The 24,396-nt window shown below is 33.4% G+C and overlaps 2 protein-coding genes across 3 annotated transcripts; one reads left to right on the top strand and one right to left on the bottom strand.

The window, feature by feature from the left end:
• The first annotated feature begins 17 nt into the window (after nucleotides 1–17).
• Nucleotides 18–11,906, top strand: LOC130629372 (NADH dehydrogenase [ubiquinone] 1 alpha subcomplex subunit 7-like). Its single transcript, XM_057442530.1, has 4 exons — nucleotides 18–122; nucleotides 10,761–10,807; nucleotides 11,342–11,506; nucleotides 11,785–11,906. Exons 1-4 carry the CDS (start codon nucleotides 72–74, stop codon nucleotides 11,825–11,827), a joined length of 306 nt encoding a protein of 101 aa, XP_057298513.1. The 5' UTR covers nucleotides 18–71; the 3' UTR covers nucleotides 11,828–11,906.
• Nucleotides 11,907–13,787: 1,881 nt separating this feature from the next.
• LOC130629371 (peroxiredoxin-1-like) lies at nucleotides 13,788–24,176 on the bottom strand. Of its 2 annotated transcripts, none has more exons than XM_057442528.1 (6): nucleotides 24,005–24,176; nucleotides 16,736–16,842; nucleotides 15,667–15,820; nucleotides 15,072–15,194; nucleotides 14,540–14,705; nucleotides 13,788–14,094 (listed from the first exon to the last, which is right to left on the bottom strand). In XM_057442528.1, the coding sequence occupies exons 1-6, from the start codon at nucleotides 24,130–24,132 to the stop codon at nucleotides 14,053–14,055; spliced, it is 720 nt and encodes a 239-aa protein (XP_057298511.1). In that variant the 5' UTR covers nucleotides 24,133–24,176; the 3' UTR covers nucleotides 13,788–14,052. The 2 variants fall into 2 exon arrangements, with proteins under 2 accessions (XP_057298511.1, XP_057298512.1); XM_057442529.1 differs by lacking the exon at nucleotides 24,005–24,176 and adding an exon at nucleotides 18,379–18,510.
• Nucleotides 24,177–24,396: the final 220 nt, after the last annotated feature.

Here is a 24,396-nt window from a genome sequence, read left to right as displayed (position 1 = left end):
ATCCATTAACATCTTCTTAGCATTTCGCATCTTAACATCACGTTTTAAACACTCGTCATCCAAAAATAAAAATGGCGACCGCAACGAAAACAATTCAACGTCTCAGAAATTTTCTGATGGGAGTAAGTTCTTTTTTTGTGGACCATTAACAATAGTGAATTGAAATATTCAGATTTAGCTTGCTGTAGCTAGGGAAAATTTTCGAACGGTGTGCTTGTAGACAGCACTTTTTATTTCAGAAGAATGGATTTCTAAGTTGAGTGTAAAAGGTGTGTAGCTATCTAGCTAGCTATATTTAATACCGTAATGCTATATTTATGACCGCTCAATTGAGTGAGTCTGAATAATAAACGAACCAACAAAGGTGCTAGAAGAACTTGTTCTTGTCTAAACCAGTTATATAAAATATAATAAAATATATATAGCTATATAGACATTTTTCTCTAGTTAGCTAGCTAGCTAGTGTAGAGCTGTTCTGACCCAACTACGGACAGCGGCCTAACTTTGGACGCAGGACTGGCCCGTCTTTACACAGGTTGTCCCGTCAAAAGACGGGTCGGTGTGTCCGCAATCAGGATAGCCCATCTAATGATGGACCCGGCCCAACCTTGGACAAATGTATGCAAATATGTCATGAGGGTGCCGCAAACGTACGCATATATACGTGCGAGTGTGGGCGAATTTTCACATAAAATTGGCGATTGTCCCCCGAAACCGTCCGCACTTTCCCGAACTTGCCCGGAATATTCCCGAAATGCAATTCCTTGTAACAAACCATGCGGACGATGGTTGGGAAGAAGGCACTTGAAGAGAAAGGAGTTAATAAAGTTTATATAGCTATAAGTTATTTATAAAGTAAACTTTTTCAAAAACCATCAAAAACAGTTCTTCTAAGAACTTCACTACCACATGTAAGTTTATTTTAATTTTTATAGTTTTTTTGAATCATATATTAGTGTCTGTTTTTTGTTCGGGCATTGTTCGGGCCTATGCAGGTTTTTTCGGGCGAATACTTGAATTTTTTTTATAACGCCGAACTCGACCGAAAACGCCTGCACTTTTTACGGTGTATGCAGCTTATCGGCACCCTCGTAATATGTCTTAAGTTGATACAGGCCGAACTGTATTGACGATAGAATCTCTTGTTTTTAAAACCGTATCATTAGATGGGACAAACTTAACTATACACAAAGGTCTCTTGCAATTTTAGAAAATGTGGCACAAGATGGGATAGGCCTAACTATTGACAAACAATTTCCATGCCCTTAAAAGACTGTGTCATAAGATGGGACAGGCCCAACTATTGACAAACAATTCCCATGCTTTTAAAAGACTGTGTCATAGGATGGGACAGGCCCAACTATTGACAAAGGACAAAAATTGTAGTAAAAAAGGGACAGATCCAACTTTTCACACATTTCAGAAACAACCACACATGGGTCAGTTTGGACTCCCAGACTAAGTTAAGCCTTGTAACATGGGAAACACAATGTTTCAAATTTAAGAAAAAATTGAAGACAGGTGTGGACAAATATACTTAATCTCTATAGGAGAGGACAAAAGAAAACAAAAAATATACAGAAGAAAATAAATCTAAAATTCTCTAAATATAATATATTACAAATATAGATAAAGTAATGAGCAATACAAATATAATGTCATAATTTGTTTCTTAAAAATTGAACAAACACAGACATAAATTCACAAATATTGGTAGCACAGTCGGTAGAGCTTACGACTCCTTTCCAAGTGGTTGTGGGTTTGATCCTGCTGTTGTCCAGTCGGGAAAGAATTTTTAAAAAAAATTTCTTAAGAATCACATAAAATATAAATTAACTTATAATATTTCTTTAAAATCATGGTCAATCTTTCTGTTTCTTGAATATATAACACAATATTTCATTCATGGATGCCCCAGCCAAAACGATTCTCGCTCTCAAGTTACGTAATAGGTCAAGTTGCAATAATTCCATCAAAGATTATATTGAAAATTAAACATAGCAAAATAGCTTAAACAACAGCTTAGCTATACTATAGCTACCTGTGAATATATATATAATATGAAATTACACTGAACTAAATGTTATATTTTCATATCTGAGTCATACTTATTTAGCTAGTCATTATGCACACAAACATCTCTGATAATTCAACAAGGAAGTCTCTAACTGCTTTTAAAATGCATTCGAAGATATGGTCTTGCATGAGTTGCCAAATAGTGTTGTTTTTGCTACCTACAACAATCTTAAAATGCATAGCTCGATTTAATCTCAGCAAGCCATATACAACAATACCTCGGCGAAAGTTGCAGCAGTTCAGTTTTTTCATTGTAGTTAGTTTACGTTAAATTAAAGGTCTTAAGTATGCAAACATATTTTAACGCTATGTCGCAAGTTAGTCCTGGCTCGTCAATTGACAGGGCAGCATGTCAAAAGATGGGCCACCATGTCAAAAGATGGGCCACCGTGTCCAAAGATGGTCCGTCCCGTCTTAAAACGGGCCATGTTCTAAGTTGGGTCAGAATAGAGCTACTACAGTGCAAATGTAATAACAAGGGTGCCAACTCGCCGAAAACGTTTTTTTTTCAGGGTTTTTTCTGTAGCTAACTGCCCGGAGAAAAGCCTAGACGCGTTGCGCCGGAATTGGACATGTTCAAAAAGATAGGCAGCAATGTGAACATTGCTAAAATCAGAAAAAACATCTTTTTATCATAAAATGATACTTATGTAACAAAATAAAGGGAAGTTTTGTAAACTAGTCATTATGAATAGGTCAAGATACTTTTATTCTGCATATGTGCTTTCAGAGCACATTTATGATAAAAAGTAACAATGTTACATTTGTATCATAATCTGCATTAATAGTGGAAAAAAGTGGTTAAAAGACAAAGAATCATAATACAATGGCTTTAAACATACCAATTATTCTTCATTGCACAAATCTGTAACGGCATTGGAAAGCAAAATGCTGATAATAAAGTAACAAGCAAAAAATTTTAAAATATTTTAAAACATTTTATGTATATAACCAACATTATCCAAAACCTGAAGGTTACTATACAATATTTGAATTAAATCAGATTGATATTTGAGTAACAGAAAGCTCTTTTAGGTTCAAGACTTATATAATGAAGGTTAGCTCTGAAAGTGACATTGAAAAAATGAAAGCAGACCTAAACTCAGTCTACGAATAGAGTAAACAAAACAACTGATGTTCAACAATACAAAGTTTGAACTCCTGCAGTATGGAAAAGACAACAGTATCAACACAAATCCAACCAAAAACACAAGACAAAGATCTTGGAATACTAATGACAGATGATGCTACCTTCAAATCGCATATAAATAAAATTGTAGATAATACAAAACAACTTACAAGCTGGATTCTTCAAATCTTTCGATCGCGATCACGAAAAGTTCTCTCCTCTCAACTCTGGTCTTCTGCTAGTAAAGGACAAATCAAGGTACTAGAAGCTCTGCAATGGAGCTACTTGAAAAAGATCAACTGTGTACACAGAATGACTTACAACAACGCACTTAAACAGCTCAAATTGTACTCATTACAACGACGACGTGAACACTATCAAGCGATATACAGTTGGAAAATAGCTGAAGGCATTGTCCCAAAGCTTCACCCACCCATGCAAACCCATGCAACACAAATAAAAGGGCGTTTCTTTCAACTACCATCGGTGCTGAACAATTCCACAAGCTTCGCTAAACTACACAACAGCTTTCGTTATCAAGCTCCAAGAACTTTCAACGCCCTGCCCAAGTCCCTAAAAGCATCACTTCATGTCCAGTTTTAAAGTTTAAAACAGCCCTCGACAAGTTTCTCAAAACTCTCCCAGATGAACCTCCGATCCCCGGGACAAATGAAGCCTCAGAAAACAGTATAGTCACTGTAGTTCGATCTAATTCTCATCCTCCTCTCCTTAGAGATGGAGTAGAAGAAGAGAAAGAAGTGACTGACGTTGGTCGTCTACGACAGGTGTGAAGCTACAACTTCAAAACATAAGTAAGTAAGAATGATATATATAACCTTGTAACAATCATTGATTGAAATATATATAGAAGGTGATACTGTAATGGGAAAGTTCATAAAGTAGCTTATTTTTCATATTTTGGTGCAGTATAAATATAAGTAGTACAGACACATACATACACATAACAGATGGAAGAAATCAATTTGTTTTCTCAGAGAAACCATTGCATTGCATGAATGAAGAAGTCATTACAAAGAATAGAATAATTTTTATTTTTTATAAACATTCGAAAGGAAGATGTAACAAAGTTTATAACAGTAAGCAGAAATATAGTATATCTGATAATGGAGATTTGATCTTTAAGAGAAACCGTTGCTTTGTATTTGAAAAGAAGCCATTGCACAGCATGTATATAGTGAATAGAATGTTTAGTAAATTTTTCTCATAAAAAAAACGTTGTGCTGTTGATCTTGAAGTCACTACTGTGTTTATATAGTATTGATTTTAAATTATTTAGGTAATGAGAGAAAACTAGTTTTGGTTAGGACTTATCATCTGGATTGCTAAATTAGTTTTGTAAAAGTATTTAATTTATAATATTACTGCAAAAATATCCTCAACAGAATAAAATGTAGTTGCGTAAATAGCCTTGAAAGTATTTTGACAGTTGATAATAGTTTTCATAATTTTTATTTAGACAAGAAAATGAGTAATTTTAGTTGTAAGAATATTGGCTGCAGAGAGAGTTTCAAATTTAGAACACAAGTTACAAGACATGCAAAAAAAATGTTTAAAACCAACACCATCAAAAGTTGAAAAATACACTCTAAAAGGCGATCTGTATCATTGCAGTACTTGTAAAAAAACATATAAGCACAAACCTAACATTTTATGCACATCAAGGAGGGTTGCACAAAAAGTGAGACAAAAACCTTTCAATGCGCAGAATGTAAAAAAGTGTTTTTATACAAAAGTAAACTTGCAAGCTACAGCAAATTACATGCTAACAAAAAATAACAAACTTGTGAAGTTTCCAGCCAGATATGTAGATAAATAGGTTCTTTATAGAAAAATAGATTGGTTTGCTCTACTTTAATCCCATCATTTGTTGATTTCAACATTTCTGAAGAACCATTTCACGAGGACAATAATGATGAGCGAATTCAACCATGGGAATGGTTAACTCCGTCAAAAGAAACAATGGAAACAATCAGTGTAACAAATAGTTCAACTCACAGTAAAAACGCAAATATGCAGTAAACAGTTCTATTAGCAAGAATACTAAAAACAACAACAAATAAATACAAAGAGCAGCGAGCATACACAAAAACAAATAAATATATACAACGATAAATGAGTGAGCATACTACTATATAAAGATGAAGTAGCTAATATAAAGCTGAGTCTATATTACAAATATATACATAGTAGGTAATGCGAATATCTAGAAAATAGTTAGCAGGGAGGGCGGAGGAGCAAATTCGGCTGAAGCACTGAAGAGGAAAATGAAAACAATGTGCCAACTATATATATACTCTGAGGCAAGGGATTCTGGGAGGAACCTTCTAGAAGGAGTAGGGCTGACCCACATGGAGCGGAGTATTAGGATACTCAATGGGGGTATGTACATACTGTGGAATTTAAACACTGTTAAACAAGATTTATCAGTCACTAATTATAGAAAAAGTATAGTGACATAAAACGCAAATCAGAACACCTTGGAAATATAATACAAGAATTACCTTCACCTATAAAGGGCAAAGTTGTGAATAATGTTTTACAGAAGCAGAGTACATTTAATGAAATTATAGCTTATACAAATTGTGATAATTTGTTTCAAGGTTATGTATGCAATGCATTTTTGAGTGAGCTTAAAAAGCTTAATAATGATAAAAAATTAGAGAATTCATTTATTGTTGAGACATGGGCACTGAAGCAGGAAGATCTTGACCGTTTGATGATGATGATGATGATGAGGATGAGGGTGAGGATGAGGATGATGAGGAGGATGATGAGGATGATGATGATGATGAGGATGATGATGAGGATGAGGATGATAAGGATGAGGATGATGATGAGGATGATGATGAGGATGATGATGAGGATGATGATGAGTATGGTGATGAGGATGATGATGAGGATGATGATGAGGATGATGATGAGGATGATGATGAGTTTAAAGCAGATGACATTGGACATTAATTCTGAGGAATACGAATTATATGAAATGGGAGCAGATAGTGTTTTTGGTGTAATTTCCTGTGGTGGTGTCATTGCTCTGTATTTCCCACCAAACTCCCTTGAACTGTTTTACCTTTGTAAAGTGATTGATTATGGAACTGCAACATCAGAGTTAATAGATAGTACAATCACATTGTTCCAATCGGGTGCAAATACATCAAGTGCCAATATTTTCAGAAAAATAAAAGTTACAAGGTTTTTTCAGATGTTGTTTATGTTCTTCCTGCTCAATTGGTAAATCCTATTGTCGAAATGATTGATGACGATAGTTTATCGATAGAGAATTACCTGTGGCTGTGTGATAGCGTTTAGTTACCTTACTTTAGATGTAGAAACTTTCGTGGACCGAACTTTCATTAATCATTTTAAGTTTAATTTTAGTTTTTGGTAAAACATTTTTATTCAAAAGCAAAAAAATTATAATATAAGATACAATAAAGAATAAGAATAAAGAATAAAGACATCTAAATAAAGACATCTACTTTTACTTCTTAATGACAATTTTGTAACAAGTACAGATCTTCAGGAATTCTAAGGAACTATAAAATATTTTGTATTTCTTAGTAAATATTTTGGACTTTGCCAGGAATATTTTTTTCGGTGCTTTCTGATCATTTCTGCGTTCTTGAATTTACGTGTTTCTGCTTTTGTCTCAATTGATAATTGCTTTGTTTAAATATAGATTTAGCTTTTGGAAAAACCTTTTTGTTCAAAGCAAAAAATGATAATATAAGACACAATATTCAATTTTTTGTTACAAAATTATCATTTCTGTGTCATTTAAGAACTCAGAAATGATTTTTTTGTTTCTGTACTGCAAGGTGTTAGGCATCCATTAGAAGAGATATGTCTTAATTAAAGCAATCTACTTTTGCTTTTAATGATGATTTTGTAACATATACAGATCTTGGAGATTTCTAACGAGGCGTGATTTTTGTTAAGCTCGGTTCCCACTGTAGTTTAAGTGTGTTTTAGGTATGTTTTAAATAAGATTTTAAAGTTAAGGCATAATGTGAACGTGTTCGTGTTTTAAAATTTTCGCCATAAAACCTGTTTAAACCACAGATAAAATAAAACCTTAGATCAAAAATTTTTGATATTGTGGTTTAAAGTTCAAAGGCCGAAGGAGTTTTCAACAATTTTAGGGCTCATTTTGCGCATTTTCACGTTAAGACAGAAAAAAGAATAAACAATTGCAGAAAAAAAAACAAGTTTGGTACAGGAAGAGAATTTTAGCAAACTTATTCGCCAATATCCAGTGATTTTTGATAAATCACACAGGGCGACAAAGAGAGAAACGCTACATGTTTTTGCTTTTAAAACACACTGGTTAAAACACAGTGGGAATGCTCAGGTTTTATTTTAATTTTAAAAACACATTTAAAACCTTTTAGAGAGATAGATGTGCATATTTTACAAAGCTAGCTTCACTAATATGGAGGGATATACCCTGACTATTATGTCCAGGAGGAGCCATGGCTTAGATGGAGAGTCCTAGAGTATTTAATGCTCATTTTGAACTACACAGACCCAATTAGGACCTGCGCTCTACTAGACAAGTCCCGCCAACATCCAACGGCCCACACATAGAGCCATCTCCCCAATTTTCCTCACATGGCTCGGGTTCACCCGGGGCTATGGTAACATTCACTCGCCCATGTTGAATCGCCGTCAAGAGGAATCTAACCCTAGTCTCTCGCACAGAGTACGAGTATAACCACTAATCTACGGCGCCACATTTTAGGTTGTATATTTAAACCCAAGTTAAACCACAGTGGGAACCAAGCTTTACTTTATTATCACATTTTTGTTTTGATATACAAGATTTCCCTTGAAGATTCTGAAAAGTGAGAATTCATAAAAGTTATTTTAGCAGTTAGTTAAATTCAACATTTATGCTTTCTTGGATAAATGCTGATAAAAAAGTAACTTTTTTTCTTTCAAAGTGTTAGAAAATTTTCATTTTTTGTTTGTTTGTTTTTGAAGCAAATAATGTTGTATTTATGGTAGTAACAACCGGAACTTTCATTAGTCCGAAAACCGGTTTTTTTCCATTATTTTTCTTGACTTTATTAGACTAGTATCATTTTTTCAAAAGAAAAGCTTGTTACTTTATTATCATTTTTTTTTATGTTTCACTTAATTTCTCTTTGACAGATTACTTCATGGGAATTTCTAATTGTTACAGTTTTATCTTCCTTGAAGAGATAGACATGACAAATTGTTACATTATTGACTAAGATACTTAGGATAATTATTTAACATACACCCTAAATGTTCACAATTGGCCAAAAACTGCCTCATATTTTTGAACATGTCCAATTGCGCCCGTAATGCAACACGGGACGAGCTCATTGTTCTCATTTAAATTCTTATGAGAAGAAGGTTCTCATTTACATTTTGTTGAGAAGAAGGGAGGTGCTATTTTGCCGTCGTACTTACAGTTTATTATTTGTGGGATTTTATTACAGCTATTTATGAAATAAATGATATAAAAACAGTCTTCCACTACCATTCCTCGACATTAAAAGAAAAAATGATACATGGAAATAAATGTTTAAAAAAATGTTGTTTCGGGTTGATTCGGGTTTCTCCGGGCGAAATTTTAATTTTTTTCTAAAACGCCGGAATTTGTCCGACAGCCCCCATGGTTTTTGCCGCTTTTCCGGTGAGTCAGCACCCTTGTCTATAATAGCTACACAAGTGGGGGCCATTAAATGTGAAGTAGGGTAGTCAGCAAGTGGATGAATATTTCTCTAACAAACTTTGTGTCAGATATGATAAAACATTGGACATATTTTTCCTCAATATATTAAAGTGGGTTTTCCCATATACAGTACTGTAAAAAGATTTCTTGACATCGTGGTTCGTGTTTATTTCATGTTATGCATGAACCACGATAGCCCAGGTTGTATTGTATATATATTTATATCTAGAGTTTATCGGCTCCGTACATAGCTAAAGACCGGGGCAGCGGGTACGCTTTTGACATGAGATCAAATATAACAGCCCACGACGCCTTTTTTTTAACAATGGTTTGAGCTCACGATCAAGTTTCGTTGACTACACGAACAAAAATTAACATTACACCGTGGTATCCACGATAGATAACTTCTATTGTAAATCAACAAAGACCGTTAGTTTATCAATTAAATCAAAAACCGACGGCAAAAAAATAAATTAACACTTTTTGTTTTAATTCGTTGTCATAAGGCTAGCTATATATAATAGATTTTAATCGTTCGTGAATCAAAACGCGATCTAAAAAAGCATTTCTATCGCCACTCTTCGTTCTTAAACTTTTATAATGAGATCACCAAGCAAGAACTACAAACTTTGTTGAACTTGATAAAACCTGAAACAAACAAATTAACTTTAATGAAAGACTTTTTGAAAAAAAAATTAAGTTATACTGGATATAGAAATCGTGGAGCTCGTGAAAAAATCGTGGGACACACGATTCTTCGTGGAGATAATAATATTAGTGTGGTGACCACGATATAATGTTTGAATGTTTGTTTGTTAACAAACCTTTTCACAGTACTGTAAGGCCAGTGTTTCCAAAATCACTGACTACAGATCTTGTTGGCATAAATAGACCCTAGGTATGCAGCGAAAATAACAATATGGTAAAAAATACCCAACCCTGGCCACTTCACCCTAATTATGCACAATATACATCTTACATTGGTCATCAATAGCAATATTTATAGTTCTTAAGGATAATCGCTGTTATAAATGTTGTTAAGATATATACTTTTAAACTTGTTTTTATTGTTTCTAAAAAACGGATATCTCTCTCTATGTATACATGTTTTGTGACTCAACCAACCTTGTCATGATTCTAATTAATTTTATGGTTTACGTGCTTCTAAAAAATTTATTTAAATTTTAATAAAAACCATTGTTGGATAAAACCTTAGCTATTTTATGCAAAATTACTTGATGTATTAAAACGCCTTAATCGACAAGACATTGATGCAATCTGAAAAAGTTGCCAATATGGGCAATAAATCTCTCAAAAGAACCTCTACTTTCACACTTTTGGCATTCTTTGCTACCGAGAATTCAAAGTAATGGGATTTTTCAGATCAATCCCTCACTAAAAGAATTTCAAGGAGATGGTACACTGATTTCAAGATTGTGTAGCTATAGGGTGATGTAGATATTGCTTCATGATTATGCACAGGTCTTTTTAAATAAAAGCAGTATTACAGATTGTACCTTCCTTGATTTTGTATTTTTTTACTATGCCAGCAAGCGAGAAGTGCAAATGACGATTCTATGTGACAATTGCTGGCTTTATTTTAAGTTATGACTTGTTTAATTGCATATGATTTTAAAAACTTGCGAAATTGAATATTTTTTTAGATAATTTTTATAAACAGTTTTTAAAAACTTTGGTCGAAAGTATGCAATTTTTGTTCTTTTTGTATCGGTTAAATAAAATTATGTTTTATATATATATGCAGCATGTTGTCAGTTGAAACAATTTTGACCACCTGTTTATTATTATTACTTTTCCTTTGTTTAGAAAGAATACAATATCGCTGTTAGATATCCATATGAACTTCAAAAGAGGTACACGTGCTTTTTTTACTGTTAAACAATAAATTGGTGCCAGTTTTTGTGAAATTTACAGGTTTTTTGCATTTAACGATTATAAACGCAAAAGGATTGATTTTCTACACCATTAATAATAATTTTTTGGGTGGTCCACAGTATTTTTAATGTCTAATGTGCTAGTAAGCAATAAAATAACGTTGACCTCAGAGTATATTTTTTGTTTAATTTGGTATTGAGAAGTCTGAAAAATATTTTTAGCAGGAAAAAAAGCTAATCTACTTACTAAGAAACTTACTTTTGTGTTTGCAATATTTATTTACGAAAATGAAAACATCAGTAAATTCTCACAAGAACCTTGTAATGGGGTAAAATGAATCCGCCAATTGAAGATTTTCGTCAATCGTAAACCTTTGTAACAACCATTCTATTCGCGAATGCTTTGATCCTAAAGTGGGAAACCGATGTATCAATTCGAAGTTTTCTTTTTTAGGTGAAACATTTTCAGGTAATTATTTTACTGAAATGTCATCGTGTGGGGTTTTTTTATAGGACAATGCCAGATCCTAATCTACCGGATGGGTTTGCACACAAACTAAGTGACAATTATTACGGGTTGACACGCGACACTCGGCGTGATCATGGACCGCCTACCCTGATGACACCAACAGTATTGCAAATCAGTGGTGAGAGTGGTAGTATGATAGCAGCAGAAAAGTAAGTTGAAGTTGTGAAGTGGAAAGTATGTGATTAAGTTTTTTTAAAATAGGAGGTAAACTTTGAGTTGTTGCTCTTCTTAAACATCTGTAAAAGCACGAAAATTTTATCGTCATCTCATCTTTCTTCCTCATCATTAGCATGAAATCTGAGCTAAACAAAAGCAAACAGAACCCCTGAGAACTGTGAAAACAACCCCTCTTTAATCAAAGCTGTGAATCAATCCAATATGGCGATGTTTTCAAAACAAACTAGTTGTTATAACTTTTTTTATTTAGGTTGAAAGTTGCTGCTCCAGGTGATGTACTGAGTATCTCTTAAGAAAGGAGCTGAAGTAGGAAAAAGATTAGTGTATATATATCCAATAGATTGTTATCGTTGTTTCAAAATGACTTTTTTTTATGAAATTGAGCCATTTAATTTGATTGTTAATCTTTTTGTCACGAACAAGACCTGCTCTGATGCAAGCTATGGAAAGAAGTTCTACTGAATACTTAGCAAGCTACTTTATTTGCACAAATGTTTGCCTGGGTTTAATTTAGCACAGGCGAACACTTTATGGACTTGAAGTGGATTTAACTTGGGTTTTATCTTTTAACGTGCATTTATTGACATTTCTAACAAAAGTAAAAGAAACCTTTCATTGGTCGTGTAACAAAAAAAAACTGTTAGATGTATTCGCCAGGCCAACATTAACTTTAAAACGGAAGTATAATATAATAATTTTGGTAAGGGAAAATTAATATATTTTGTAATGAAAGTTTACTTTTGGCGCAAAAAATTGTGTTTGGCGAGCAGTTGCTATTCTACACTGTGTACAAAATGATTGACGCAATAACACGCTGCCAAATTTAAACACAAGGAAAGTTGAAGCAATAAAAAGGTTAATAAAGACAAACTTAAAAAATAATAAGAACAACAAAATCTACGACATATCCAAATATATCTTTCAGCAAGCTTTCGCCAACGCCCAGATTGGCATGTTCACACTGCTTCTAAATTTTATTTTACAGGTTAGAGATAAAATACTAAACATAATAAGACAAAGACAAACTTGTGCGTAGACAAAATGTGGCGAATTTGTGACAAATACCACAAATTCGCTGAATAAAAAATATTTTACCATTCGCGCAATTACATATCGACGCTAAAATCAAAAATAGAAAAGGAACTTAGACTCGATGATTTGAGCGAAATGCTTTCGATATAATATTGAAGATATTTTTATTTGCATCTTTCTAAAAAAATACTAGTTTGCAAAAAATGTAATGTTCTTTTTATCAGTCCTAAATTAATTTGACGCTAAATTCTAAAACTGATCGCGAAATTTTACCCACGTGACGAAATACCATTTCGGTCGATCGCTGAATTAAATCCACGCCCAATTTCTGTTATATGTTTCTGAAAATTAAGAGAGTTGGGGATGGACCAAAAAAAAATTTAAATTTTATTGTAAACATTGTTCAGTGTGTCGGAATTTTGTAGATAGCGAAAAAAATTAACTGTGGATCAATCTTGACCCAATCAGTATTTAAGAGACAGCATTAAATCCAGGAAACGTGCTACAACAAAAACGTTGCTCCTCAACCTGGAACCCAGGGCCTGGGGGTAACCCAAGGTTCTAACAGAATATCTGTTCCGTTCCAAAGAAGGTGAAAAAATGAGGGAAAAGTCAGGCATTTTTATCGAAAAATATCAGAAAAATAAGTGATGACATTAGTAAAATGAGGTTTGAACCCCCCTCGATATATATTGGATTATATATTGGCCACCTTGTAATATACCAACAAACGTTGTTCAAACTTTTTGTCAACAATTCCCTCGATTTCGAAAGCATTCCATACAATCTCGTCCCCACGATTTTTTTTTTCTCATTCTAAAAAAATTGGACAGCAGATTATGAAAGAGAAATCCCGGGATATACCTAGTGTAAACATTAATTTCGCATTTTCTCGTTAGGTTTAAGAAATAGATTCTGCAGTTGTGTGGAAAAACCTTCCAGTGGCAAAAAAATTTTCTTTTTAGAGGTTTAAATGATTTCGATAACACTTTGCAAAAATTCCAGACGGATTTATAGAGTTCAGAAAACATCTTCGGCGAGTATTGAACGCCATTTGCATTATGGGCGTAACGCTGACACACAACCTCGATCCCAGGACGCGTTGTCTCTTTTTTGCGATCGGACGGCGAGTATTATTAAGCGTTGATGAGAGACAAAAAACCCTGGGAACGAGATTGGCTGCCACAAACACCCAGAGAGCGGGAAAAGAGAACAGCAATATATAACTAGTAATATATTTTCTATACGAGCTTCGTTTTTATACTATTTGATTCTGTTAAATGTAAACATAGCATTTTCTAGACATAAAACAAATAAGATGTACGCAAATGAGATTGTTAGCAAGTTCAAATATTTATCAGTATGTTGCCACACATCAATCAACATAAGGGAGACATACACATCAAACTGTTACTCAAAAAATCACATGTAAATAAAAATCTATTAAGATGAAGAATTAAATTTTTTTCTAACAAATTCAACGTGCTTATTGTTTCTTGAAATATTCTTCAGCGTTGTCCGTTTTGATCTAAAGAAAAAAGAGAATATTATATTACGATATTGCACGATCGCGAACAATTTTCCGTAGACGCCGAAATATTTTTTTAAAAACCAATGATTTTTTCGCCGACATCTTTTATTATTAAACCCGATAACTGGCAACGTCGATGGAGGTGGGGGGGCCTGAAAAGAAGCTCCTTTATATGGGTCTTCATTTTGATATTTTTAAAGTTGAGTGATCGCTAGTCATGGCTAATGGATGGCGTGTATTTCGGTCTTCTTTGACGAGAAGGTGAACTTTGCGTAATGGTTAAGATAATTCTCTATACAATTCTAAATTATAACTCCAACTTAAATTCGCGTTTTCGATCGCAATATTTGCTTTCCACAACTGAATGGACAGCTTTCTTTGAAACTGATGGAGTGTCAAAAATATTTTTTTACGATGCGTGAAGTAAGAAACAGTGACTTACAGTATCTGCACCTGGCTTCCATCCAGCAGGACACACTTCACCATGCTTGTCAGTATACTTCAAAGCTTGTACAAGTCGCAAAGTTTCATCGACTGATCGACCGACAGGTAAATCATTGATAGTGATTTGTCGAAGAGTACCTTTGTCATCGATGATAAACAGGCCTCTAAACACGGAAACTTTTACATTACTAACATATCACGGATTTAAAATAATTTTTGGAGGTGAAATTTTTTGGGGTGAAACTTTAGCAGCTCAATTATATGTCAGGTTACTTAGGAGATATCAATATTTTCTATTCTAGGAGGTTCTCATTTCTTAAAGTTACTTTAAGAAAACACGCGGAGAGAAAATTTTGCGAATTTGTCCTCAAATTAAAAACCTGCGAAATTTTATTTTAATTTTTTTGTCTGAAATCTGAAATCCTAATATAGTTTACTTACAGGAGTCAGTGGGTCGTTTATAAGGAACTTATCAAAAGTTGAAAAAATTATTGATTATTCAGAACTGACAACTTCTAAAAAAATTATACCTGAGCGAAATTCCTTGATCTTCCAAAAGCACGCCATAGTCACGTGACACTTGTTTTGTCAAATCTGAGAGGATTGGAATTTTCATTTTACCCAGACCACCTTTGTTTCGAGGCTGCTCAGTCCTGAATATAAATAAAATATAAAACGTGTTTTTTATGTTCTGCAAAATTCTAACCGAAAATAACGTGACCATTTGAACAAACATTTCAATGACAGTACTCTATGTAAAACACACACAAATAAGAAATATTTGGACACAAAACACAATGAATCAAGGTGTCTGAAATTACGAAAAATGTTTGTGTATTTTGCGGATTGCCTTGAGTAATTAAATTCTGATAAATATTTTTTGTTCATTAAAAAAATTTTTGCCAAATTTTAAACTGATTTATGAGATCAAATCTGCAAAATCTATATACATCTATATGATAGTTAGGTTCAAAGCTTACGCAAATTCATTTGTTTTTATGCAAAATTCCAACCATCATTTGGTAACGGAAAAGGAGTATTTGCAAAAAAATCCCGTGAAATATGTAATTTCGATTTATTTGCAGAAATTTAAAAACATGTTCATGATTAGGAAGCTATACTGACCATGCTAAATGTGAAAACTGTGAATCAATTGAGCAAGCCAAAACTTCACAACCAATTGCTTGAAACTCTTCAACACGGTCACTGTATGCAATAATTTCAGTGGGACAAACAAACGTGAAGTCCAGTGGATAGAAGAAAAACACGAGATACTTCCCTACAACATAAAGCAACAACTATACATATGTGGAGGAGAGTGTTACAGGTTTAATGGTGTTTTTGTCCTTTTAATACTTACATCTTTTTTTTTGAGTTTTTTTGTGTGTGTTGTAAGAGGAAAGCTAAGCGAAATTGTAGGCACAGTCATGCAGGTTCAGGGGCACAGGCATGCAGGTTTAGGGGCATAGGCTTGTATGCAGAGGTACTCAAAAACTGCAGGACACAAGCATTCTTTTTTGGTTAAATAGTGAGCATCAATCAGATCTTTAAATTGGTTAAACAGATAACTAGATATTGAAGAGAATCAATATACATCAATATCAACAACAATAAATGGAATAAAGACAACATTTTTTTTTCACCATACGTTTTAAAACGGCTTTTTTTCTGAACGCATGGTTTCTGCACAACTACATTCAGCATACATTAAATTCAAAAAGGTTCCCGATTTTTTTTTTCTAATAACGTAGTTATGAAATTATTTGTAATTATATATATTTATTTCAAAAATGCATATTTTTTTCTTTCTGTCGTCTTAAATCGCACTTTTTGCATTTTTTTTGGTTCAACCATCTCTTTTTTCAATGGATAAAAAATTATTAATTTATGTTGCAGTGTAAGAATCTACATTAAAACAAATCCCTATACAACAAGAAAGTGAAACTTGTGACATAATTAAAAAAACTATCCCTCACAACCACACAGAATCTGAAACTCGTTTCACTAATTCTCTGCCACTTAACAAGACATTTGTGGACATTTTGTGGAAATCTTCTATCATAAAAGATAAACAGAAATGTTTTTACAAACCAGAAAAAGTAAACAGAAAACTTTTACTTAGAAAATCACGATCACTGTTTAGTAATACTCCCTTAACATCTTGAGTAAATAAAGCAAAAACACAAAATCATACCTTTGTAATCTGAAAGCTTAACTGTTTTGAATTCTCCTTTTTCTGTCACAGCAGTGCCTTCGAAATCAGGGGCAGGTTTTTGGATAAATGCCTTGCTCATTTTTACACTAAAAAACAGTATGAAAAACCCTCAAAAGAATGATAATGATCAGGCGGTCCTTCAGGTTTACTCTGGATAACAAACAGGCTTAAACAACACTCAACTAAAAACAAATATATACCGAATATGCATATGTATTTCTTAACTACTGTATTCTCTGTTTAAGAAAGAGTTTAACGAAATTTATTGTTAGTTTTTTTCCCTTATATTTTCCAATCATTGCAGTCTGTTGTTTATACTTTTTTTTACCTGTGTATATTGTATATATGGTAATTTTATGTGAAAAACAGAAGTAAACAGAATACAAAATTTTCTTGCAATTTAAACTTTTCCTCTTAAAGTTTCAACTAAGGAGTCACTATAAATTGTGTATGGCATTATACGAAAATATATGTATTTAATTGGATTACTTTTCCTTGTCTTCTTTTTTATGTCACGGGTGCAAATTAGAACCTATTAAATGTTTAAATTGTTTTAAGAATAAAGGCACGAAAATTTATATTATATTTAATGGCAGAATTTAAATATTTAATGGCAGAATTTGCCAGTATTTTCACCTAAATTAAAATTTATTAAATATAAATTTAATGTATATAAATGAGTTTTACATACGTACTTATTAGCAATATTGATGTAAAATATATAAACAATATATATATATAAAAAACATAGATACATCATTTTGAAGATCCAGCAGCTTATAATGGTTTCTTGTATACAATTAGCATATGAAATTAGCTCTACTTCATAACACAAGAATTGGCTGCACAATCTTTGAAACGGTTTATTTGATATAGAAAGATCATTGCTTAACCAAGTTTGAAAAAAAAATCCGCTAGGGATTGAGATATTTCAAAAATTTGTTTACGGCCTGAAAAGTCTTTATCGTTTGTGAGCCTAATTCCTCTTGTCATCAATTCCGATAACTTTTATCTACAAAACACGCCCCTGAGCCTTCCAAGATTTATCCAAACGGACGGAAATCTGCTAAAAGAGGGGGGAGGGGGTTTGAATCTTAGCAGCGATATCACGCTAATGGGGCCCGAAAAAAAATTTCTAAAACCCTTAAGAAAATATCATTTGTCTTTGTAGCTTATATACAATCCAGCTAGCTAGGTTTAAAAATTATTCTGCCCATAACAAATCCAGTTCAAAATAAATAAAAAAAAACAGTTAAACAAAATGTAAAAAGCTAACTATAGCTCGCTAGCTCAGCTAGCTACACACCTGCACATGTTACTTTTAAACAAAATCTTATTTTAGTATTGATGATCAACATGAGAGCACAATAAATTAATAATGAGAACTGTAAAATTACTTGTAAAAGCTTGTTTTTTGCTTAAAAAAAAATATTGGTTTCACACGTTTTCCAAAAAAACCGTACAAACAACATTGGACTGGCCTGGTCCGGCTGCTTTATGCTATAGATAGCAGATAGCTAGCTAGAGCTGCTATCCATAGCGCTAAAAAACCAATATTTTAATATTTTTATAATTACCCAGACAACAGAAACACGAGTAAAACATGTTGCTTTTAATTTTACCTTGTCTATAAATGCGCAAACAATCGCTTTAATCGTTTTGTTGCTCGGTGAATATGAAACTTCCCTGTGGCTGTGGCTTTTATAATATCGTGTAGTACATTTTAAGATCACGTGAAAGACATGAAAGCGAAAATTACAGAACTTACAATACAAAATACAGACCATAAAGCCAAGTCTACCCTGCGCTCGAACACGCAAAAGTTTGTGGAGCCTGACCTTGGCGTCAATTTATTACCATCCTTTCTTCCAACCTCGTCCCTAGGGTTTTTTGTCTTTTTGACACCAGGTAAGCGCTAGCGGGTTTGGCATAGAAAATAAACCCTGGGGACGATTTTTTACAATTTCGCGATAAACTCTTACAAACTTCTTCCTTATAAAAGATTGTTTTTTTTCCTTTTAAACAACATGCTACCAGTATCACTAAAAATTTAAATAAAAACGGGCAAAAGCCTCCTAAATATTGCACAATAATGAGCACAATGATGCGTTCGCCTCCTTGAACCGACGGCTAAAGGTGCTTTTACCTCCTAAGTTAAAAACGCTGCGTCGTAAAAAAAAGTGTCATGCTGCACCAGAGAAAACCTCTATTTTAAGTCACGCGCGCATAAACGGAATATGCTTTGGTTGCTACATGATATTATAAAACTTAGCTGCATCTGTTTCGTTACATACACACGAGGGTTTGTAAAAGTTTCTTCCGTGCATGGTTTCTTGGTTAAAACCTAAAGGCACTATAATACAATAAGCGAGAAATTTGGCGTAGAGAGGTTTTCTCTGGCGTAGCATTGGCACAACGTATGAGAGATTTAGCAGGGCATTTTTGCATTTGCATTTTTGATTGACGTCTAGAGTGAAGCTTCAGTGGCCTGTAATATATATCACTTAGATTTGGGTTCAAAAACAAAATCCCTTCAGTTTCGAATTTTGTGAGTATTTGTCAATTTTGCGAAAGTTACTTATTGCGAATATTTTTGGAGAACTTACCATTCGCGGATTTCATGAATATTAATTCTCGCGGAATCGCTTTTTCTTCATATTTTGATAAAACCGATTTAAACAACCGTTTTGTTTTTTCATTTACCAAGCACTTATACTTCAATCCGAGAATTTAAGCGAACTTTCGCGGGTGCAGAACTCGCGAATTTTGTGGATAAAACTTAGCAATTCGAAGGTAATATGAAAATTCATTATTAATCCTTTCGTGGATAAACTTTCGCAAATCGATTATTTAAAAAGTTTGTACTAAATAAACTTTCGCGAATGAACACTTTTGAAAGTTTCAAAGTTTCGAAAAAAGGTCAAAAATGCTATAGCCTCAGCCTAAGCCTTAAGTTAATAAGTAACATTATGTTTCTTACGAAATCAGATGTATATTCGAGAAAATAGAGCTGTTTTGGTACCACGCATTGTCAAAATTAAGTTGCGCAAAAAATTTCTTCATAATTTGCGCTCTCAAGGCAGATGAAATGTTGAATATACTAAATTTAAAAAGTTGATGTATATGAAGATCTTAATGTTGATAGTTGGTGTATATGACAAGCTTAATGATGGTAGTTGGTGTATACGAAGATATTATTGGCAGTAGTTGGTGCATATGAAGATTTAAATGACAGTAGTTGGTGCATATGAAGATTTAAATGACGGTAGTTGGTGCATATGAAGATTTTACTGTTGATAGTTGGTGTATATTAATATTCTAATCTTAGTAGTTTGGTATAATGAAGATTTTACTGTTGGTAGTTGGTCTATATGAAGATTTTAATGAAGGAAGTTGGTGCATATGAAGATTTTAATGAAGGTAGTTGGTGTATATTAATATTTTAATGATGGTAGTTGGTCTATATGAAGATTTTAATGAAGGTAGTTGGTGCATATGAAGATTTTAATGATGGTAGTTGGTGCATATAAAGATTTTAATGATGGTAGTTGGTGCATATAAAGATTTTAATGAAGGTAGTTGGTGTATATTAATATTTTAATGATGGTAGTTGGTGCATATGAAGATTTTAATGAAGGTAGTTGGTGTATATTAATATTTTAATGATGGTAGTTAGTGCATATAAAGATTTTAATGATGGTAGTTGGTCTATATGAAGATTTTAATGAAGGTAGTTGGTGCATATGAAGATTTTAATGAAGGTAGTTGGTGTATATTAATATTTTAATGATGGTAGTTGGTCTATATGAAGATTTTAATGAAGGTAGTTGGTGCATATGAAGATTTTAATGATGGTAGTTGGTGCATATAAAGATTTTAATGATGGTAGTTGGTGCATATAAAGATTTTAATGAAGGTAGTTGGTGTATATTAATATTTTAATGATGGTAGTTGGTGCATATGAAGATTTTAATGAAGGTAGTTGGTGTATATTAATATTTTAATCATGGTAGTTGGTGCATATAAAGATTTTAATGATGGTAGTTGGTGCATATAAAGATTTTAATGATGGTAGTTGGTGCATATAAAGATTTTAATGAAGGTAGTTGGTGTATATTAATATTTTAATGATGGTAGTTGGTGCATATGAAGATTTTAATGAAGGTAGTTGGTGTATATTAATATTTTAATGATGGTAGTTGGTGCATATAAAGATTTTAATGAAGGTAGTTGGTGTATATTAATATTTTAATGATGGTAGTTGGTGCATATAAAGATTTTAATGAAGGTAGTTGGTGTATATTAATATTTTAATGATGGTAGTTGGTCTATATGAAGATTTTAATGATGGTAGTTGGTGCATATAAAGATTTTAATGATGGTAGTTGGTGCATACAATTTGTGAAATTTGTCTATTATTTTTATAAGTAAAATTTATTACCCATCAAATTAATGCTATGTTAGTTTTTAAAGGCATTAATCAAATTGTTCTTAAGTATATGCAGTAACAATTTCTATTAGCGAGATATAATATCAATAAAAATGCCATGATAAAAAGTTGCTCATTATTATTTTGGAATTTTTGAAAAATCTCGTTGTCAAACTTCCAGAGTTCTGTAAAGGTGGAGAATAATCTTTCAGACTAAGTTATCTAAAAGCTGTCTAAATATTTTCTCTCAAATACTTATCTTTTTAAGCTTTTTCAGAATATTTATATAAAGTTGATATATACTATGTGCTAAGGAGAAGGCAATAAAGGGTAGGTTTTTGTATGAAGCCATACTAACCGATTTAGGTAGCTATTATTAAAGTGGTAACATAAAATCGTAAACAAATAAAAAACATTTTCAAAGCACACAAAAAATATAAAAGTAGGTTACTTTCTTTTCGTTTCAATTCACATAAACAATGTTTCGAATTTGTTTTGTGTACTTACAAACTTTTAAAATCGAATGATCATGAATTCGAAAAGTATTACAATCGAACATGTGTTTTTTTCCTTGGTGCCTTGAGAATAGCAACTTAAACATAGCTTTGTTTATTTTGTTCATAAAGAAATATTTAATTGCAGACTAGATACAGTCAGGTAATAAAATGGATACTGATGATACCTCCAGGTGGACAAAAGGACCAGCTAAACATAGACAGACAGACAGACAGACAGACAGGCAGACAGAGAGACAGGTAGATGTGCATATATTACAAATATCGAGGGATATACCCTCTCTATTATTTCCAGGAGGGGCCATGCTAATCAGATTATAAAGGATGTTGCTATTCCGAGTGAGTGGCAGTCGAGTATAATAGTGAATTGTTTCAAGGGCAAGGGTGATGCATTAGAAAGGCGTAACTATAGAGGTTTGAAGTTGGTTGGTCAAGTAATGAAAGTTATTGAAAGAGTAATTGATAAGTTACTTAGAGAAAGAATTGATATAGATAAGATGCAATTTGGTTTTGTTCCAGGGTGTGGCACTACAGATGCCATATTTTTACTCAGACAGCTCCAGGAAAAGTATCTAGGAAAGAGAAAGAATCTCTATTTTGCCTTTGTAGATTTAGAGAAAGCTTTTGATAGAGTGCCACGTAAAGTTATTTGGTGGGCAATGAGAAAATTAGGTCTGGATGAGTGGCTAGTTACGATGGTACAGTCTATGTACAGCAATGCTAGAAGTCGTGTCCGGATTAACGATTCACTTAGTGATGAATTTAGTGTAAATGTTGGTGTACACCAGCGTTCTGTACTTAGTCCTTTCTTGTTTGTTCCAGTCTTAGGAGCGCTGTCAATAGAGTTCAGAACAGGTTGTCCAGGGGAGTTATTGTATGCGGATGACTTGGTTCTCATAGCAGAGTCGAAGGAAGAATTAGTTGAAACGTTTTTGAAGTGGAAGAAAGGACTAGAAGAAGAGGGGCTAAGTGTGAACACAGCAAAGCCTAAAGTCATGATTAGTAGCATTGCAGGCAAGTGTGACCTTGTAGTTGGAAAGTGGCCTTGTGAAAAGGGGTTGGTAGTAACTCAATTTATTGTTAGACTTGCAAGCATTGGATACATAAGAAGTGCAGTAGTATTGGTGGAAGGTTAAGAGCTGACATTCAGTTTGTATGCAAGCGTTGCAAAGGTGAGATTATAGAGAATGAAGTATTTTCAGCTTTAATATAGTACAACAGTGTCTTGTTAGAGATAGTTATGAACTTCTGTTACTTAGGTGAGATGTTGGGCAGTGAAGGAGGTACTGGAAGAAGTTTTACTTGCAGGATAGGTTCTGCTTGAAAAAAGTTCAGAGAGTTACTTCCTTTGTTGACTAGGAGAGTCTTGTCAATTGAGGTAAAGGGTAGGTTGTATGAGGCCTGTGTAAGAAGTGTTATGTTGTACGGTAGTGAGACATGGGCAGTGAAGCAGGAAGATCTTGACCGTTTAGAAAGGAATGATATGAGAATGGTTAGGTGGATGAGTAACGCCACTCTGAGAGACAGAAAGAGTTCAGATGAGCTAAGAAGCAGGCTATGTATCCGTAAAATTAAAGATGTTAACCAGATAAGAAGATTGAATTGGCTGTGGCACTTGGAAAGAATGGAGGAGGATAATTGGGTAAGAAAGTGTGTAGACTTGATAGTTCCTGTGGCAAAGCCCAGAGGCAGACCGAATATGACTTGACAGGATGTTATAAGGACAGACTTGATACAGAGGAAGTTGAGTTTAGATCTAACACAGTCCATATCAGATTGAAAGAGGGTCATTAATATACCCCGTCCAACCCATACTAGCATGCAAAACGGGTGTTAAGCCAAGAAATGATGATGATGACTAACCAGTTTTGAAATTACATTGTAAAATAAAATGCCCTTGGTCAAGGGTACTTTTGACCTCAGGCTTTGTGTTACAGTACAATATCAAAACCGGTCAGTATCCTTCAACTATTACTTGCTTCTTGTTTGCAGGAGTCCCTAGTAAGTAAAAATTATGGTTTTCATGGTTTCTGGATAAAACACTTTCATAAATTAAAGAGATGGTAACAATTACTTACTGATTCGCAATTCTGGGGTTTCCCTATATTATCATAAAAATTATTATGTTATTTTAAAACAAAATAGCTGAATTGATAAAAGACTGCAGGTTTTAAGGTAGCTGAAGGCTTTTTACATATCCCTTTGGGCGCAGCCGCTTTATCGAAAGTGAAAGTAGCTCATCCCACCACCACGTGGGCATTTTAAAAATTAAGACGGGGGTAATTAAAATTATTAAATTATTACCTGCTTATTGAAAAACATTTCCGTAGTAAAGAACTTGATGCTGAACTTTTAACAATTGGTGGAGATAATATGCTTCTTCGTGTCGTTTTAGCCAACAAATTAGCGGTCTGTTTCAACAAAAAAGCCATTTTGCTTAGCTACGTCCTCATCAAAACACGTTCGAAACTTCTTGTACCTTTTTTGTAAAAAACGACTTTGCCTCTGAATAAATCACAGAACAGGTCAGCACGGTCCACAACAAACTTGATATTTTTTCAAGATGGTAAACAAAACATGGTACACTAGTTACGTAAAGGACGAAGTACCCTCTCACTTAATCTTTCAATTTCTTTCTTAAAATCAGAATTCTTAGAATATGTTTTTTTTTTGCTTGATCCAGGTGGCCTGTCTAT

Source organism: Hydractinia symbiolongicarpus, chromosome 2 (assembly GCF_029227915.1).
Source record: "Hydractinia symbiolongicarpus strain clone_291-10 chromosome 2, HSymV2.1, whole genome shotgun sequence".
NCBI classification, from domain to species: Eukaryota; Metazoa; Cnidaria; class Hydrozoa; order Anthoathecata; family Hydractiniidae; genus Hydractinia; species Hydractinia symbiolongicarpus.
This window is presented reverse-complemented; position numbering and strand designations above follow the sequence as displayed.